The 20,320-nt window shown below is 38.4% G+C and overlaps 1 protein-coding gene across 6 annotated transcripts in view; it reads left to right on the top strand.

Moving 5' to 3' along the window:
* fam13b (family with sequence similarity 13 member B) overlaps positions 1-20,320 on the top strand; it is a 50,485-nt gene that overhangs the window by 2,907 nt on the left and 27,258 nt on the right. For 4 of the 6 annotated variants that reach the window (XM_079893265.1, XM_079893262.1, XM_079893263.1 and 1 more), the window contains exons 2-7: positions 4,300-4,458; positions 5,008-5,188; positions 6,402-6,611; positions 8,589-8,766; positions 9,376-9,523; positions 14,390-14,505. In XM_079893265.1, the coding sequence (XP_079749391.1) occupies positions 5,038-5,188; positions 6,402-6,611; positions 8,589-8,766; positions 9,376-9,523; positions 14,390-14,505 (803 nt within the window). In that variant the 5' untranslated portion in view covers positions 4,300-4,458; positions 5,008-5,037. Of the gene's footprint in view, positions 1-1,212; positions 1,312-4,299; positions 4,459-5,007; positions 5,189-6,401; positions 6,612-8,588; positions 8,767-9,375; positions 9,524-14,389; positions 14,506-20,320 lie in introns of all 6 variants that reach the window. The other 2 variants (XM_079893266.1, XM_079893264.1) reach the window with 1 other exon arrangement.

Raw genomic sequence — 20,320 nt, 5'->3', positions numbered from 1 at the left:
AAAAAAAAAAAAAAAGTAACCTGGTTGCCTTAATTTTAAGTTAATTGAAATTAAAAGAAAATTGTTAACACAATGAAGGAGAATGGATGAATCAAAAGAAACTCAAAATATTAAGTTATCTGAACCACATAAATGATCTAAGTGGATTTGCCAAAAAAAAAAAAAAATCATGAAAATAAATTTTTTACAGTGTACTCGACCAGCTCTGAGCGGGATTTGAACTGGGGTTTCCGGTGTGGTAGGCGTGTGTGCTAACAAGAACGCTAAAAACCAAAGCCGCTAGCGTGCCTCTTGAGGCCAGGGGAGTGAGGTTTACACGCACAACTGGTCTGCGTCTGTTGTGCCTGCACATCAAGGGATCTGCCCTTCTGAGTGAGTAGGGCATAGGGATGCTAACTTCTGATTGGAATTCACCCTATGTTTAGAGATCATGTGTGAACAGGATATTTTTAGAAAGATTGGTAAATCAGTCAGGGCAATTTTCTGGAATGAAAAGTTTAACAGCAGAAATTCATTCTGTGTGAACAACCCCTTTATGCCTGTCACTCAGAAGTCAACAAATGTGGGTGGGTGACCTTTAAACGCTGCACAATTTTCTTCATTTTTGATTCTTGACATCACAGAGTTGACCAGTATTTCGTAAAGCCGTTGACTGTGTGAACAGCAGACATGGTGCATTTAACAGAAAAGTCAATCCAACAATTTTACAGTTATTCACAGCACGTGAAAGTGGCTCCTGCGTTTGTATGCTATACATACTGATGAATTTGCTGCATCTCCATGTCGCTGTGTTTTAGGTCATAAGCAAAGACAGACGTAGGCTTGATGAAGTTGTTGTCTTAAGCAGTTAATCTGCGCTCTGACCTCTGCTGCTTTTACTCTGGGTCCCTTCAGAACGTTGTCAGCTGATCAGCCAAGTTTGCAGTTCCTCTTGTTTCCATCCTAATGATTAGGACTGCGTTCAGTGTTGCCAGGGACCACCACACTGCTAGACTGCCATTTTACTTCACGCTTGAACATCCAGTGGTTTAGTATAACCTTCTGGAAAATTCCATTTCCTTGCATAGCTAGCTAGGACTCTTAATCAATAATGTCACAGACATGCTCAAGCTGTTTTTTAAGTGTCAGGACTCATCAGTTGTGTGGCCAGCTGGTTATTTATGAATAATTTATACTTGTCCTCCTTTATTTATTTATTTATTTGTGGATCAGATCTTGTCTGTGATGGTCAGGCTTGATAGGATTTGTTCTTGAAAACGACATGGCGTTTTTGAAGTCACATGACGACTCTCCATCCAGCTTCTGCACAAGGTGGGAAACTTTCTTTTTCTTATATGCAATCCGTGGTATGACACATGTACTTTGTGACATATCGCCTCAGGGTTTTTCATTTGTGCGTTTGTCTTGTTATGCTTCTTATTATTAAGTTATTTTCTCCTGCATGACGCATTTCAAAACTGAAATCTGATTCCGATAATTATACAAGACACAGTCTGGCAAACTAATCTAGATCTTCCATGCCACTGAGACCTGTACCTGTTCAACACCATATTGTTCATTTGTGAAGACAGCAGCAGAATAGTGTTAAATCTTTAAGTGAGCTTATGTTTTAGTTTTGGTTCTGCATAAATGAAATGCTGCCGTTGTCATGACACTCAACGCATGTTGTTTTCTGTCTGGAATCAATACATAATGCAACACCGTCTTTGCGATCTGAAGGGGTCTATAGATGGCTAAATGGATTCAGTATTCAAATAAATGAAAGGAAGAGAACCATCTGCAATTCAATATGCAAATATTTCAGTAGATTATCACTGCTGGTTCAAAACAAGTTTGAATGGATTTTTTTTTTTTGTAGTTTAAGGTTGAATTGCATCCAGTCATGGAGAAGAAGAATAAAAAGCAAAACTGTAAAATTAGTTATCAAGGTTTTTTTTTTTTACTACTAGTGCTATAAAGTGTTATATCAGAATTAGAATTATTGCTTTTTCACCTCACTGATTGCCTGTTACTGCCAGTTACTTGATTGCCAGGTACCACCTACAATAAAGTGCTTTGCCTCAATTACAGGGAGAACGCTTAGATCTGAGATCCTTGCCTAAGAAGACTTGCCAAAAGATATCCACTGTTATTAATTAATCATTGGCATTTGAGATTTGGCCTTTGGGCTGTAGGTGGTCAGATAATTTCCTTGTTAGGTCATCTTCAGGACGCTGTTGTTCCAGGGAATGTTCTGGAATTTTGGAAGCCGCTCTTTGTGTATCTATGGCATGCTTTTCTGTGACTGGATCTACAAACTCTCCCTGTGACACCAAATCAGTAATCAGTAACCATAGTGAAACAACTAAGCTTTGCAAACATCATGTCACCAAGGAGATGCGGAGAGATTTGCCTGCAGAAAATTCCAGCATCGTCCCTTTATGTGTTCTCCAGAGCTCTGAGGAATGAGCCAAGGTCATACTGTGCTCTCTGCTAACAATCTAAGTGCTGAGCCGCGTTTAGCTTATCCAACAATGGTGAACATTGTGAGCGAAAGGTCATCATGTGTGATATGTGGGATTAGAAGCACATCTACTCTCAATTGTCTGCAAACTGAGACATTTGCTGTTAGAGCTCAATTCACACATTATTCCAATTCGTTTTCGGGACATTTTGTTCCTGTTCCACATGCCTGGTGTCGGGCTGCTAGTCGTGGCTAAAGTGTTAAAGAGGTCTGTAATTCGGCACAGTGAAAATGCTCTTAACATTTCAAAAAGTAATTTGAGTAAGTGATAGGTAATGGAGTAGATCTAATGAACTGTAAGAGAAAATGTTCTTCCTGGAAAATATGTTTGAGAGGGTTGAGGGACTGTACTATTCAAAAGTTTTTGGGCCAATAGGATGTTTTTTTTTTAATAGAAATTAATACTTTTATTCAGAAAAAAGTGACAGTAAAAACATTTATAATAATTAGCCTACAAAATATTTCTATTTCAAATGCTGTTCTTTTGAACTTTCTATTCGTCAAAGAAGCCTGAAAAAATTGTATCGTAGTTTCCAAAAATATTAAGTAGCACAACTGTTTTTAACATTGATTAATATTTTTGGAATTTTTATTTCCTTTTATACTCTTAGGTCCAGGAAAGTTACTTTTGAAAGTAATGCGTTACAAATTGTGTTAGCCTACTCCCTAAAAAAAGTAACTAATTGGATTACTTTTTATGGAAAGTAATTCCTTAGATTACTTTTGCATTACATTTTCCTCACCTGGTCTGGGCTTGCTTGTTTGTTTTTAATAACAAAGAACTGAACACAAAAGTGAAATTAATAAGTCCCAGGCTGAAGGAAATGCAAATTCACACCTGTACAGTAGAGGGCGCAGCTCAAACAAACCTTTCAGCTGTGCTGCCGTTCTGTAGTGCAGAAGAATAGAAGAAAGTTCAACAGTCATTTACTTGAGCAAAAAAAAAAAAAAAAAAAAATTTAACCCAAATGTAATGTTTAACTAAAGTCATTTTTGCTTATTAGTATGGCTAAATTGGATCCTAAAAAGGTCAGCAGCAAAGACATTGCTTAATAAAGTGAGATTAAATACATAAAGTATATTTGTATTACATAACATTCAATTATCACAGGTTTGCGTGATATTCTGAGTTTGCATTTCACAGTTTTTATTAATTTTGAGGAATACTGAATCTGTTTTTGTGCAAGTGAGCAATGCATGCTCACAATTAGTCTAGAACTACAATAACCATCATGTTCACACAGCGCACACAACATCTCTGCACTTACTCCCTATTGCTCTCAACATAGGCTAAATTAGAAAAAAAAGAAAAAAAAAAGTCACCTGCGTTACTTATTTGAAAAAGTAACTCAGATATTTTGTTGTAAATGTACCAGTAATGCATTACTTTACTCAGTATTTGAACAAAAGTAATCTGATTATGTAACTCATGGTACTTATGCGTTCCCACTTGGAAGTGCTTGCAAATTTATTAATATTCCTTTTTTAAGAAAAATGAAAGTGAAGCATCAAAGCTCTCAGTAGCATGATTGGAAACCTTGTTTGGATTAAAATTCGACTTCGTAATAGATGCTGTTCATGTGATGCCATATGCAGAGGGGTGAGCAGATTGCTCACTGTTTCTCTTCATAATTGAGATTTAAACTTCAGCAGATATGTTTTTCAGACCGCAGATGTCCATTAACTGAATTAGTGGTTTGTAAATTTGGCCCAGCTGATATTAATCAGAAGGATTATTATCCGTTTTAATGCATTTGCTGATGCTGCTGTTTTCTTGTGTGTTTTATTTCCTCCAGCTTAACCACTAACGTCCTGAACAGGATTTGCGGTCCGTCAATGAGGAACTACAGGCTCATCTTCTGCCACAACCTGAAGCAGCCATAGATGAATATTTCTTTTACTACTAGTGAGTGGAGCAGGAGATAAAGTTAACTTCTGGGCGTTTGTACTACAAGGTGAGCCCGCTATGACAAAAAATCTATTTATATCACAATTGTCTTCTGAAATTCTTCTTTATGATGTTGTAATTGAAACTGAAACTAAAACTTGACATGTGAGACCAGCTGCTGTTGTCATGAAGACATCAGCTGTCTTGACAGATCAAATTTAGATTATGTGCATTTCTAAACATACGGAATGCTAATCAGATCCAGTTGCGGAGTTTTTCCCTTTACGACATTAACAGCTTGTGCACTGTGGCAGTATGGTTTGTGATGGCATGTTGAACGAGATGGCAGCCACCTGCTACCATCATCAGAATCGGCGTGCCGCATCTGACGGCTGTACGATCAAACGCTCTACTTGTGTACGCTCTCCTCATCTCTACGCTCACACATGATAAGAACCATCGCTTCCGTGATGGGAGAGGTCCCGCTTCAATTTTCAGCTTGTTTTGTTCTTGTTGTCCGGAGTTTATTGTTGGAGTCCGCGCCCCACCCATGATAGCGTGTTTGTACAGGGAGGTGACGAGTACGTGACCTTGTTCTCGCCATCTCTCTCTGTAGACGGACTGAAGCAGCCAGGCTGTGGAGGCGATGAGGAAGAGCCTCTCTACTTCCCTCAGCGACTCCCTCAGCACGGCCAGAGTGTTTGGGATCCCCCTGGAGGAGGTGCAGCACAGCGGGCAGCCAGGACATGAGGTCCCCCTACTGGTCAGGAGCATCGTAGAGTACATTGAAGAGCACGGTGAGTGAGGGGGGACCCTGATGATTTATGTTACTTTCTTTCTATCCTTTATTTATTTGCTTTTAGCTCAATGCACAACGTTCTAATCAGTTGTGTGATCGTATGCATCAAAGGGTTAAAATAGTCATAAATGCGACAAGGTTGTGTAACAAATCCTAAAGATCAAAATATAGGATCAAAAAAGCATCTTAATAAGATTAAATTGACAAATAGTAAATCTGGATAGCTTCTACATAAATGTTTTAACTAACAACTCAAAGAAGCAGAGCTTGCAGAACATGTTTTCATCTGATAAAGCCAAAAATGTTGTTTGGTCTGTATGATGGGAGTGGCCTCTCTGAACTCCCTGATAAAAGATGGACTTCCTTGATTTTGCAATATTACAGAGTCAAAAGCGAAAAGAGGAACATTATTCAGGCAGGGGCTTTTATAATGACACTATATCATTATAGTCTTTCACCTACTAATTAATGTCCACATGTAGATGCATAAATGCCAAGTCCTTCCTGTTTTCCTTCAACTACTGCTATTAGCAAAGTGCTCACACATCAAGCAGACTGTAAATATATTTTTAATAATTTTTTGTCCTTTTTTAAACTCTGGCACAGGCAGGATGTTGAAAATATGTTGGCAGTGTTGTTAAGTCCTTGAAAGGGGTTTAGCCGCCACTGTTGTTTCCAAACACCAGCTCTTCCTCTGTGAGTTCAGCATACTGGCATTTCTCCTCCACTTTTTCATTTGGAAGGATGTTTTTGTTCTGAGGCTAATTTAGACATAACAGGGAGCGACTCGGTGGCTTCCCCTTATGCGGTGTAGAGTAGACTCTTATGTACACACGCAGAGCACCAGGGATGGGAACTCAGACAGACCAGCTAATGCTTATTTGCCAACAAAGCTGTTAGGAAGCTTCTGATCTGATCTGGCAAAAATCAGCAGTTTGTTTTAAAAGAGCTTCAGTCAAGAAGTCAGCCGTAAAGAATATCCATTATTGGTTTTATTCAAAACATTTGGGTTGAAGAATGTAAGCTAGTTCAGCAGGACTGTTTCATTAGCTCATAAAACGCAGACGGAGAGAACGTAGCTGGTGTTTTGTTGACAGAGCTGACTAAAGGGATTATGAGTTTAACCTGCAAGCTGCTCCGTGCAGTGATTCAGCGATTAGAGTCTCTTGTGTGAAATGTCTATACATTATGTGTGTGTTTGCGTTTTGTAGGAGCGCTGCACCTGAGTCTGTTTCTAGTGAACGGGAACGCAGAACGCGTGGAATGGCTCAGGCAGCGCTACGACAGCGGCGTTGAAGTGAATCTGGAGAAAGAGGCCGACCTGGCATCTGCCGTCAGCCTGCTACGCCTCTTCCTGCAGGAGCTCCCCGAGCCCGTCATCCCTGCAGGCTTAAAGGCGCAAATCATGCAGCTCTATCAGGGTGGGTGAAGCTTTCACACTGCCCTCTTCTGACGCTCTGTTTTGACCTCCTTGAATGTTCTGCCCACTTTACAAACTTGTAATATAATTAGGGATGCTCACATTGACCGTTTAACCGTTAACCGAAAGTAAAAATTTTGACCGATTAATACCACTCAGTTAAACGGTTTAAAATGTTTTTTTAAGCTTCTTTTTTTTAGTTTGCTGCATGGTTTAAAAATAAAATACTATATAGCTTATATTTATTAACTCTCACGGAGCGTGTCGACACGCGCAACCACACACGTCTCTAGCTAGACGTTACCTGTGTATTCCCGGGACATCCGTCCCATCGGAGAGGGTGTTTTCTGCCGCGGGTCTAACTGTCAACAGGCTGCGCTCCAGACTGACCCCACATCACGTTGATATGTTGCTTTTTTTAAATAAAAATTAGACTAGGTGTTGAGGAAGGGCTCCTATTTTTATTTAACGAAAAATCTTAGTCTAACGGAAAAAAAAATTGCCGGTTTTTGAAAGCTTTGTTCAAACGGATTCACTGTTTTCTTTTTGTCATCTTAATTTGTTTATTATTTAAGTTTAAAAAATATATTTAGTGTAGGCCTATTTTGTTTTTTATTTGTATTATTTTATTCTGTTTTTCTCTCACTGTCAGAAATGTATGGAAGCTTGTTTCCGCCACTGAATAATAAATAAATAATAATAATTGCGACTTTTTTTCTCACAATTGCGATATATCAAGTCAGAATTGTGACTTTTTTTCTCAGAATTGTGAGAAATAGTCGCAATTGCGAGATATGAAGTCGCAATTGCGGGATATAAAGTCACAATTCTGAGAAATAAAGTCGCAATTGAGAGATATAAAGTCGCAATTCTGAGAAATCAAGTCGCAATTGCGAGATATAAAGTCGCAATTGCGAGATATGAAGTCAGAATTGTGAGGAATAAAGTCGCAATTGCGAGATATAAAGTCGCAATTCTGAGAAATAGTCGCAATTGCGAGATATAAAGTAAGAATTGCACGATATAAAGTCGCAATTGCGTGTTATAAAGTCAGAATTGTGAGATATTAACTATTCTGTGGTAAAAATAAAATAAAATAAAAAGTCCGTCTTTTTTTTCCTTAGAATTGGACTTTATATCTCACAATTGTGAGTTTATATCTCACAATTCTGAGAAAAGATCTGAATTGCGAGATATAAACTCGCAATTGCGTGTTATAAAGTCACAATTGCGTGATATAAAGTCACAATTGCGTGTTATAAAGTCAGAATTGTGAGATATAAACTCGCAATTGCGTGTTATAAAGTCAGAATTGCGTGATATAAAGTCGCAATTGCGAGAAAAAAAGTCAGAATTCTGACTTTATAACACGCAATGACTTTATATCTCGCAATTCTGACTTTACAACACGCAATTGCGACTTTATTTCACGCAATTCTGACGTTATATCTCGCAATTCTGAGAAATAAAGTCAGAATTGCGAGATGTAAACTCGCAATTGTGAGATAAAAAGTCGCAATTATCTTTGAAATTGTTTTATTCTGTGGTGGAAACAAGCTTTCATAGAAATGCTGCAGGTGCGTGAAAATTTAAACTGAATCCAGGTTCTGTTGTTGATCTGTTCTGTATGCTGCTGTTTGCACTTTGCACGTTAAAATAAACCCTTTGATAAAAAAATTAATTGTTTCTTTTTTTAAAGGGTCACAGATACGTGTCAATTTTATTTGTATTTAATGCCAATTCAATATTATAATCTTATCAGTTAACGGTTAATAATCGATTAACGAGCAGCGGTTGTCTGTCGGGAAAATTAATCAAAATGAGCATCCCTAAATATAATTGCATCATCAAAGCACAGTCGTTCTTTCACACCTTTGCATCAGCCAGCTCGCCATTCTCTTAACTTCACATCATCATAAATGCACATCCCTCTGAACTTTTTCCTCATTATGACTGATGATTTGTTTGCTTCCTTTAGACTACAGCAGTGAGGAAGAGCTGGGCAGAAACATGAAGTACTTCCTTCAACAGCTGCCGCAGGTCAATTACAGCTTGCTCCGCTTTCTGTGCCGATTTCTGTCCGGTGTGGCGTCTCTTCAGGAGGAGAGCTGGAGCATAGGGGCTCTCGCCGCAGTCTTCGGGCCAGACGTTTTCCAGTAAGACTCTTTTGCATTTCCTGGCAATTCGTGTTAGCTGTCTTGCTCACAATTTATAAAGAAGCTGCATGAGAGAAATTAATGTTGGAGGAGCAAACAGTCATTTTTTCCAGCACAACACATTTTGTCTTGTGTAGGCGCGCACAGAATCTTTTTTTTTTCTTTTTTCACAATTTCGATTGTGTGGGAAAACCTTAAATATGGTGAAATGATAAACAGCTAAGACTAATTTAAATGGTAGAGTAGATGGTGAATAGTAGTTGACTGTCTGATCAATTCTGCAGAGATTAGTGAAAAAAATTATAGCTGAAATTAGTACTTTCTGCAGCATTAGTGTCACCAAATGGAATAAAAATGAAAATGTTGATTGTTTTGAAACTGCTTCCTAAATAATCCCCTCCTGTTTGCCATAGTGCCCTATACTCACACCAATGTTTTAGAGTCAGGTTGGTTGGATGCTGAAACAAATGGAGCAATGTTTTGATACCACCACAGAGTCAGTGTTTACACTGAGTAAATACATATTAAGCTGATTTAGAAGTATTTTAAGTTAAAATGGCACACGGAAAATTCACCTTTATAGTGATTCCTGCCTTCTACGTTCTGCAGTTTAGACACAGATGTGGAGGATTTGAAAGAGCAGGAGTCAGTCAGCCGTATTCTGGCTGAACTGCTGGAGAACCAGGAGGAATTCTTTGACTCGGAGGAGGACGATGACATCTCCAACACCAATGACTACAGCTCCATTAATGACCAGGTAAACTTTCTTGCAGCTGTGTTGACGATGCTATCATTGGATACTGTGAAAATCTGTTATTCATTCAAAGTTCTGAAAAGTTAAAGGGATAGTTCACCCAAAAATGACAATTCTGCCATTAATTACTCACCCTTATGTCTTTCCAAACCATAATACTTTCGTTCATCTTTGGAAAACAAATGAAGATCTTTTTGATAAAATCTGAGAGCTTTCTGTCCCTCCAATGACAGCTTTGACGCTAACCACTTTGACGCTTCAAAAAGAAAGAGTCATAAAACTAATCCATATGAATTGAGCGGCCACTGGACGTGAATTGTTGGATTCAGATGTTTATGGCCTGTTTATTTTGGAAAATAAATATGAAATGCATATAATTTGTAGTAAGTCCACTTTTAAGTTTAATTATAGTAATTTGGCTGAAGCGGACAAAGATCCAAACTAAATTGCAAACAGATGTAGCAGTGAATTAAACCACAAACAAATTTGTGATTTGTGAAAAGTTTTTCACAAAGTTGAAAAGATGTATTGTAAAAGCTTCATTAATAGCGGTTTGTGTTACTTAACCTAAACCAAACCCTAAAGAGTGTAAACAAATAGCAGATGCTTGTAATTATTTGGAGCTAATGGATAAAGTGTGATGTGTGTAAAACTGGACCTGTTGGTGTTTATACTTTGCCAATGTTACACTATAACAAAGATTTTTGAGAGTGATGACAGAATATTCCCGTAAATGTTGACATTTCACATTTTGTGCTTTGTTAAATGATGATAAAAGAGTCTCTTTGGAAAATATTAATGATTGGATCAGTTTCAACCTGTAACAGTGTTAAAAATATCAGTTATCAGCCTCATATTTCCTGATCAGTGTGCTGCACTTACAAATGCAGCTTTGGGGGCAATTTATTTATTCGTGTTCTAGATCAATGGGATTAGCGTAAGTCGGTTTTAGCTTTGTTCCTCGCGAAATACTTGCACAAACCTTGCAAATGCGATATTTTGAAAGACGATTATTTACTTATGCTTTGTGTTTGTTTAAAGCGTGTAAATGTGTGCCACCCGCCCCTGTTCCAGGTGGAAGCAGCGCTTTACACAGGCCAGATTTGAATCAACGAAAAAGGAGAAGCAGTTTTAGAAGGTTATTATGTCTGCAGTGTTATGTAATACACTGAAAACCATGCAAAGGCATGTCTCCTCCATTCAGTGTGTCTGTGAGTGTGTTTGCAGACTGCAGGTTCTCTCACACCAAAGGAATGACTGTGATTTTGTTTTCTTTGAAAGTGCAGATTGTTTTAAATCTCATTTGTGTGACAGTCTACATCCTTTTAAGGATCTCAAGATTTCTGACCTCACAAGACTTTACATATCTGCTTTCTTCATATACACAGGAAATAGTCAATAATGGGCTGTAAATACTTTCCACAAGACATCTTGTGTCACAAATTCTTGCTTGCGTCAGACTTGCAGAAAAAGAGGATACAGCCCTTTTGTACAATACAATACTAACTGCAGTTACATAACTGGGTGATGTAAGCTTGGTACCGGCACCTGTGCTGGTTTCCAGGGATGTTTCTGAAGGGGGTGGATTGGAATCCACCGCTGCTTCAATGTATATGTAATGAGTGATTATAATCAAGCTATTAATCAATACTTTTACTTTTCCCAGAAACAAGTTAACGTTTTAGCACTTGGGACTACAGAGGTTGAGAACTGTTATAGCTTAAACTTTCAGGGAAAATGTTTTTTTTTTTTTCTTAAAGATTGAAAGAGTTGTTGGCAGTCGGTTTGTTTATTGCTTGCGTTTAGTTTTTTACTTCTGTCAATTGTATTTAGGCTTCAAAATGCATAAAAGATTAACACAATGAACAAAACGTGTAGGAATTATAAACGTTTGTTAGTCACAGAGCTTATTTTCCACAATAATCCAAAAGCCATGAATGGATAAATCCTCTTTGTGGAGGGAACCAGGGCCTAACTGGCCTACACAAATACGCCATCACTCTAGCTAACTTTATTGAGTTTGATGTTAATAAAGTTAACAACATAGTACTCTATGCATAAAAACGTAGTATTCACAATTATTTTGTAAAATAGTACATTTTAAATGAGGTCCAGCTCACACAGAAGTCATTTTCAAACCAAGCAGCTTAGTGTTGGTCAACATGATGAATTTGCGTGACCAGCTTGAACAGTTACGAAAAGTGCTCAGGGAACTCTTTCGCTCTAACATGAAAGTCCAGAATTCTTGAATTTCTATTGAAATTCTTAGATTTACCATTAGTACCAATATTCTAGACCAGCCTTTCACAACAATGATGACTTAAAATGCTCTCTAGGTAGGATCAACCAGGGCTCGACTCTGCTTGTAGCTGAGCCACAGGCTCCCTTGAAGCATAGTTCAGGTTGATACAGAGGATCTTATTTGCTTCAGTGGGTTCCTCTGCAGACATGCTCGGAGGTACTAGACGCTTCAGTCATCCCACTGCTGAGAAGGTCCTCCCTACTGTAAAAGACAGCTTGGGAAGCATTAGGAACAGAAGGGGCAGAAACAAATTTGAGTAGAAGGGGGAAGGTCCTGGCTGACCTATCTGGATTCGGGCCAGTGCTCAAGGATCTGGCATATGCTGAAATGAATATGACCATAAATCACAGATTTATTTCTAAGGGTTTCTCGCTTGAGAGCCTCTCCCACTCTCTAATCACATGTCTCACCCAGGGCTCACTGAGATGAGACGGAGCTGACTTGTGTAAATGTTTGGCCCTTGTCAAGGTTGGCGTGCATTAGGGTTGAATAAAGCGTTTGGACTCTGCAGGGTTTGTTACATAAGTTTGTTATGTGCCTAAGGTTAAGTCATTTTGATAATTGCACATTACTAAGAGATGGAGCATGTCCTGCCCATCTAAGGAGAACGATTTATTATCTATGACTGGTGATTGACCATGACCTAATCTCCATCGCAACACTGGTTGTTATGTGTTTTATCATTCAAACTCTGGTGACTGCCCTTTTGTTCTTCAAATTCCTGTTTCTGCCCAGAAGTGTTCGGTCCTGCTGTGGACCGACACAAAAATAAAGCAAGTCATCTTTCCACACACATCCACCCAGTTGCCAAGCCTGTTTTTCTCATCCTCAGAGGCTGTTAGATGTTTTCTCCATTCGTGTGGGTTGTTTTTCCTGTTTGGTTCGTGCGTGCGCTTGACAGCTTTTTTTACTAATTAATGAAGAGCGTCTTTAATTAGAGTCTCAGTCAGCTCTCTGCTGTTGTTTTTTGTATGTAGATGTTGTATAATCTGTAGACCACGCATTAATAAGGCCTCTGAGGCCAAGCAAAGGCTGAGTTTCTGCATGCTTCAGCTTCTTGGAGGTATTAAAACATCATGGATGAACCTGTGAGGATATTTCCCCCGCCCTGGCATCAGCATCCATACTTAAGACTACATGGTTGTTTTTTGACAGCATAAAACGCTATTGAAGACAGTGTTTGGCAGGGACCGTTTGAGTCACTCAATGTTACCTGCTCTTTCCACTGCAAGACTGATGTAAACAACACAGGAGTCCTTTTCATCTGTCAAGTTTTGCATTGCTGATTTTATTATAACACCTCAATTGCCATTATTAATGCTTTATTTCCAGTCCACAAATTCATGCTGGATCTTTACACAGAGGCGCCTCAATGAGCTATGCTATTGATTTGTTTTGTTTTTTTGTTTTTTTTGCATTGTCATTTCCTCAATTCAATTGAATTGACATTTATTTGTAAAGCGCTTTTCACAGTACGTATCGTTTCAATGCAGCTTCACAGAAAATGCATGTGTCTACATTACAATTTTGAGTGATCTGCTATCAGATTTGAAAGCAGATCAAATCAAATGTGTGGTCCCTAAAGATCCACACCTCTAAGATATACAGTATAAGACACTAGTGTGGAGAAATATAGTGTGACAGGCTTAAAATTGCATACAATTGCAAAGTCTGGAGCTTGTCCAAAAGACAATCGAGAGGGAACAGTGGCTGCAGGCATATAGAGATGTGAAATGTGAAAATACAGTCATCCTCAGAGCCGTTTTCGGCAGCCATTCTGCACACTGCATGTGACTCATATCTGCATGGCCACTGAACAGCAGCCCCGCTCGGCCAATCAGATGTAGAGGGAAATGGTTGCTATGGCAACATGGCACCGATACTGCAGCAGATGCAGTGTGCATTTGATCATGTGCTAGTGCCAAAGTTTGTCTGATATTAAATACTGTTAGGTAGATTTACACATAGATGTGTAGCCCTGATCAACATGTGCAATGGTTTGATTTCCTCTAGCTGACTGTTTTGCACATTTTTCATACGCACTGTAGACTCTTGCGTTATCTAACTCTCTTATGTCCCCTGTAAAACCACACTAGTAATACAAACAAGCACTTAGATACATAACGATAAGGGGATGTGACTTCTATGAAAGTCAGGTGCTGTAATGCACCAGATGAGTTAATTGTCTCATATTAGATTCAACTTGTTACATTTATTAAGTAAACTAATAAAAAATAAAAAAAAGTTTTAAATTGATAAAATATCTATAAAGATTGTAGATACTTCATAACATTAGTTACATGGCAGCATTACATAACATCCTGTGATTATCGCCAAGGAATGTGTGATGTCACCAGTTGCACCCACAGCATGTGTGTGATCTGTGTGTAAATTAGGCTCCCTGCAGATAATCAGCATAGGTGCGGGGCATTACATAATGCCTTAATTTCGCAGGCGTGTTAGATGTTGACATGTAATATAACTTATGATGAATTAGAAATAAATGCTGCTGAAGTAGTGGTAACAGGGATATGGTATTTAAATGTCCCCATTTCTCACCCCCACAGATCACTGAGCTCCTGGAAGAAGAGAAGTTGGAAGCTTGCGAGGAGCTCCCGCGAGACGGAGAGGATGGTCCCTCCTCCCTGTCCCCTAAACATGACCACGTCGCCCCCTCCTCCAGGTACAAGCAACCCCAGTTTTAGAAATGTCTTCATCTGGGATCTGTCTAGTCTGTGCTGTAGTTCCTCTCAGGCATCTCCCTGTGATATTTAATATGAGCATGTATAGTTAATGGTTAACTATAGTTAATGGTTATATTTAAATAGATATTTTCCACTTAAGTAGCTTCAGTGTATTTAGCTACTTTTTGTTTGTAGGTTGTAGATCAGTTAATTACTTTCCCTAAAGAGTTGATTGACTGTAGCTTAACTGCTTTAAATGATCAAAAGCGTGTAGCTTCCTCAACACTTTATCTATGTGCGAGGAGCTCATGGCATCGCTGGTCTGGTGTCGTCTCTGTGTCAAAGCTTCTGTGATCTCCATCAGCCCGCTGTGTTGAGACCCATAACTGACCTATCCGCCGTCTGAGCGGTGATCTCTCTTGGCCTTTGTCCCTCTGCACCTCGATCGGGACACACTTTCAGAGGGCAAACTCAAATTCCAGTGTCCTAATTGTCAGATGGCCTTGATGTCAGGTTATAAAGGTAGTATTCAGAGCCATATCAAGTAGGGATGAGTCACGATTTTCGAATATCCGATTAGTTAGGTTGTGCGAGTTGTTGTTGTTGTTGTTGTTGTTGTTGTTGTTGTTGTTGTTGTTGTAGCTTGCCACAAAGAACCAGCAAAAGTAATGATTATGCATGAGACATTTTAATTGTTTATTTATTAACTAGTGTTTTCTGTGTCAGTGTCGGCTGCAAAGATAAATTTGACAATGCTGACTTCGGAGTTGTGAACGCACCTTTAGAGAGAAATGCACACTTCATACGAATTAGCCTAAATAAACATAGAGTAGCCCGTTCCTTTTCGTTTTGAATTGTTTCGTTTAAAAGTAGAAATTTCAAGCTTTCTATAGATATATTTCTCAGGTCTGTGAGGCAAGTAGCCTTTACGCTGAGTTTCGGTTAATTTATGAGAAGAGCTCCAGTTCACGAGCAATGCAAGTGACCACGCCGACACCTCCGTGTCCTGATTATATTGTCTGCTATATTTGAAACATTGATTAAAATTAAGATACAATTTATACAAAACAAAACTTAATTAAGTGGTCAAAAATCATGTCTGACCCACTCCAAATGTCTCGCGATATATTGGGTTATGATCTTATCTTCCTCATCTCATGTGGTTCCCTTTTCATATAATCAACATAGATGAAAAAAACAAAAAACATTATATTATTTAAACATAAATATAAAACTAATGTTTAAGTTCTATTTAAGCATCACACCTCTTCGCTCACATGCTCTGGTGTGTAGCCTATATATGCATGTGTGTTTGCATGTGGGGGAGGGGTGCGATTTTCTAATAATAATCGAATAATACCCAGCGATCTTCGAATATTATTTTTGCTTGAAATGCCCATCCCTAATATCAAGTCAATGCGCCTTTTTTATGTGTAGCTGTTTTTATAGACATGCTCTAGATTTTAAACATGGTATGTATGGGTGTGGAGGGTATAATTAATGGCTGTCATTAACCTGTACCTCTTCCAACGAGACGTTAGGCTGTCTGCTGAGAGGTGTCTGGTTAGGTAACATAAAATGGATTGGTAGCTTGTTTCTGTCTGACACAAGCTAAATTGGATAGATGTTTTGGATTAAAACTAAATGGAGAGAATGTGAAACATTCGTAACTCAAATCATTGACAATGACAATAAAGTAACAGTGTTTGGCCCAGTCGCTCCTTGTTTAAGGTGATTAAATGCTTTAACCTTTAATCCTAATAAACAGACGGCCATGAGAGTTGGCATGTGTCAAAACAACATGCACAGTTTAGAAATCCTTGACATTGCTGAAGCGAGACAAAAGATTTGTATTTTTTTTTTTTTGGAAAGAACATCAAGAAAATGTTTGATTCGTTTTGGCTCAGCCACTGTCGTAAGGGTCTTTAGAAGTGAATGATATGAAATGCTCATAGGCATCAACTTCATGCATCACAGGAATAGCACACAAGAACCTTTACTCATAATTGATTTATGATTTTAACATGTTGCCCCCATCCCTCCCTAGAGAGACCAAGGTCCACCCACCACAGTCTCACAAAACCCTGTGGGAAAAACTGTATATGATCGTGTTATCAAAATAAAAATCGAATTATCTTATAATTAAAATATCTGTCAGCCAGTTGAATGTATGCTCATGATCAGGATTTTACTACCTCCACCCTTATTTTGAGCCAAGAAAAACCCTAATAATATGTTGATTTGGTGCTCAAGAAATATTTCTTATTTTCAATGCTTAAACCAAATGTAATGCTTATTATGTTTGTGGAATAAATTATTTTCTGAATTCTTTGAATAATAGAAAGTTCAAAAGAACATAATTTATAATGAATTAATAAAAAGAAAATGCTTTGTAATAATGTAAAAGATTTTACTGTATATCTATTTAATGCATCCTTGCTGACTGAAATAGTTTTTTTTAAAAGAAATGTATAGTCTTAGTGACCCCAAACTTTTGGGAAAAGTAGTGTATATTTTTAGTCTGCTTTCTTTTTATTTCACTTGTTGCAATGCATTCTGTTATTAACTTTTGTAAGAAGGATGCTTGCTTACAATTTGACCAAGATGAGGTCTCATAAAGCAGCATAATTTACTGACTATTCAAACAACCTTCGTGTCAGGATTGCAGATGTGATGCCTTAAAATAACATCTTGATGGGCATCTCACTAGGTTATGAAACAGAGCTGTCGTGTTCATTTATGTTGCATAAAACAAGAACCCCACCAAAACAAGTTCAGACCATCTTCTGTGTGAGGCAAAGCTCCAGACGTCCTGTCTGTCTACTAGAATAATATCTTGGGTAAACTTTGCTAATCCTACCCACTTTGAAGTGTTTAGTCTCTGCATGAGCAGCTTTGGATGGCAGCTGCTGCAGTAATTTCAAGTCAGATGCTAGCAAACACTATGATCAGCAGGGAAATGGGCAGAGCAAAGCTGCTAATTAATATGAGCACATCCAAACGCTCTGGATATAACAAGCTCTTCATCAGTGTCAGGTTAAGAGATTCGTCCACAGCTCTTTTCAGCAAAAAAAAAAAAAAAACATGTTCTATTTTAAACGTTTTTACCAGTATTTCTTATGTATATAAGTATATTATGAAACCATTTGCACATCGATTTTCCTTCCAATTCACCATGCATAAAGGGCACGATTAGGCCTGTCACGATTATTTAATTGAGTTACTTGATTGTTTTGTGATTTATTTTCTTTGCAGTGGTGGTTTACTGTTTTAAAGAAAAGGCAGCAGCAAAACCACACATTTCATTCAAATGGACCTTTAAAAAAGTATGTCATGTCACTTATAATGCCAAGAAAACTTTCAAGTCATGAATCTCCTTAAGGACGTGAGCCGTGTTATGACAGAGGCATACAGGAGCATTGTTATTTTTTGATGCTGTGATGCCATCTCTAATGGCCTGTCATTCACAACAGTTGCAAATAACATTTTATGGCTTTTATGATATGTTATAAGGAACTCAAATGGCATTTTTGCTGTGGCGGGATAGCAAACACTCAATGATTAACTTCAGAGAATGCAATTTACTTTGAACTATGCTATAAATACTTTCCAAGCTGTATTTTGGAATTTCCAATTATGTAGTTATCATGTTTTGTAAAATTGCTTTATTGCGGTATAATTTGACATGTTTATCAAATCACCAGTGGAGATATGGTCTCATATACTTGGAGTCAGAACAGGTTAACCGGCAGTCATGTGTGTTTAAAGATGATAAAATTACGAAACCGGTCAAAGCGTCTGTATTTGGTGGTTTCTTGAGAAAGAGCAGCAGGACTTGTTTTCGTTGGGGTCCTGCCGTGATTATACTTGCCCCCATTGTGCCCCAGTGGAATCTGAAAGGGTGTCGCACATTCAGCTAAATATAAGCGCTGCAATGTATCCTTCACCAGCAATGGAAAATACTTTTCACACAGCTCTAAAATAAGCGGCAGTAGATTGGTGTTCTTGAGACATGTTGTTCAAGCTTTGGAATGTGTGAAACCGTTTTTGACAACGTCGGTCTGCTGTTGGTGTGGAAGTGTCAATGACTAATTTCAGGCCCCTTATGAGTGTACTTCCTAATGACTGCAGTTACAGTGGTTACACAGCTTTATATTATAGATCAAGAGAGGCATTCATAGATACTTTACAGATGACTGTACTAGGGGTGCACGATATATCGAATCAATATCGTTATCGCGATATCATGTTGCCCGATATTATATCGAAAGTCTCGCGATATTTATGCGATATTTTGTTTATGATGCGTCCCGTCCGACATGCACCGTTGCATTTCCCCCGACTGATTTCCTGGTTCTACTTCTCCATAAACATGAAATCAAGGAGAGGGTTTTCTTTTCATGCTACAGATTTCCAACAGTGGTCAGAAAGAACAGGGGAGACACTTTGTTTCTCTCAATATGACTGTAGAGTCGCTCCAAAGCTAATCGCCGTCACTCTCTCACTTCTCCCTTGCTCTACCACACAGTCCTCACACACACACACACACACACTTGCCGGCTCGACGCACACACCAGCGCGCAAGTATAAACATCAGGCCACCTGGCCACTTCATGCGTTATCACAGATCGGATAGCTATCTGATTTATCAAAACGATTCCTTTTACACCTGTTCACATAAATGTGTTTTTTGCAAAACGGATATAAATCCGATCTTCAATTCCCGCGCTATATGCAGCTTTAATGGAGTTCACGTCACCAAACACAGTTATGAGCTGCATTTTATTGATCATTAGCTAAAATGTCAAAATCAAATACCGCAATAATAGAGAACGGCAACAGCCCTGGTAAGATAATTTCGCTTCTTTACTTTTAATGAAGATACTTGTGTGTAAAGCGTCTGCGACGCAATCACTTTCACTTTGATTTGCGATAGTTAGCGCGTTGGCTTGATGAATACCGGTAGATGCTCAGCTGCTCATGCGGTGATGCGTGTTGCAGACGTAGCGTCGTCATATCTGGCCATAACATGACATGTAGCCTATAACACGTTCTCACACGTTTATTTTTTAGTGTTTTTGGGAGGAGTACATTTTACATGTGGTTTCAACAACCAGATGCATTTACACTTGTCCAGTTTCGTCTGGAATGCGGCCCAGATCTCCTCCTGATGTGGTTTTTCAGCGATCAGATTCATTTCAAATCCGTCTCGAATGCGCTCAATAAACCTTATGTTGTAAGAAAACTTGTTTTATTTGTTATGAATCTATTTTGATGTGTTTTCCCATAACTTTTGTAGTTTTACATATGTTTAAAAATATCGAAATTAATATCGATATTGCAATATTCATTATCGATATCGCAATATCACTTTTTGTCAATATCGTGCACCCCTAGACTGTAGTTTTGTCTGTAGTTTGAAATAAGGGATGTTCACTCTGGTATTGATTTACAGCGACAACATTTTTGAAGAGAGTTGGCAATTTTAGGTGAAAATTGAGTTTTGTAGATTTTAGAACATGTTTACTAAGGCTGGAACACTAGGGATGTAGGCCTAGTTGTAAATGTATTCATACCAAAATTGTAGGATATGGGTCCTTCGTGTTCGGCACACATGTACCAAATTAATAAAGAGCTGCACGTGACGATACCTTTACATCGATATACTTTGATGTTGTGAATGCAAAATTATGAAGGACACAGAGTAGGCTGCTGCAGGAAAAGTGTGTGATCCATGATGTCCTGAACATACAGTGCTATGCATAAGTTTAGACACCCATACTAAAGTTGACTAAAAAGAGGAATAAAAAATCA

The sequence above is a fragment of the Squalius cephalus genome (assembly GCF_949319135.1).
Source record: "Squalius cephalus genome assembly, chromosome: 14".
Classification (NCBI taxonomy): Eukaryota; Metazoa; Chordata; class Actinopteri; order Cypriniformes; family Leuciscidae; genus Squalius; species Squalius cephalus.
Note: the sequence above shows the minus strand (reverse complement) of the source record. Positions and strands in the feature narration are given on the sequence as shown.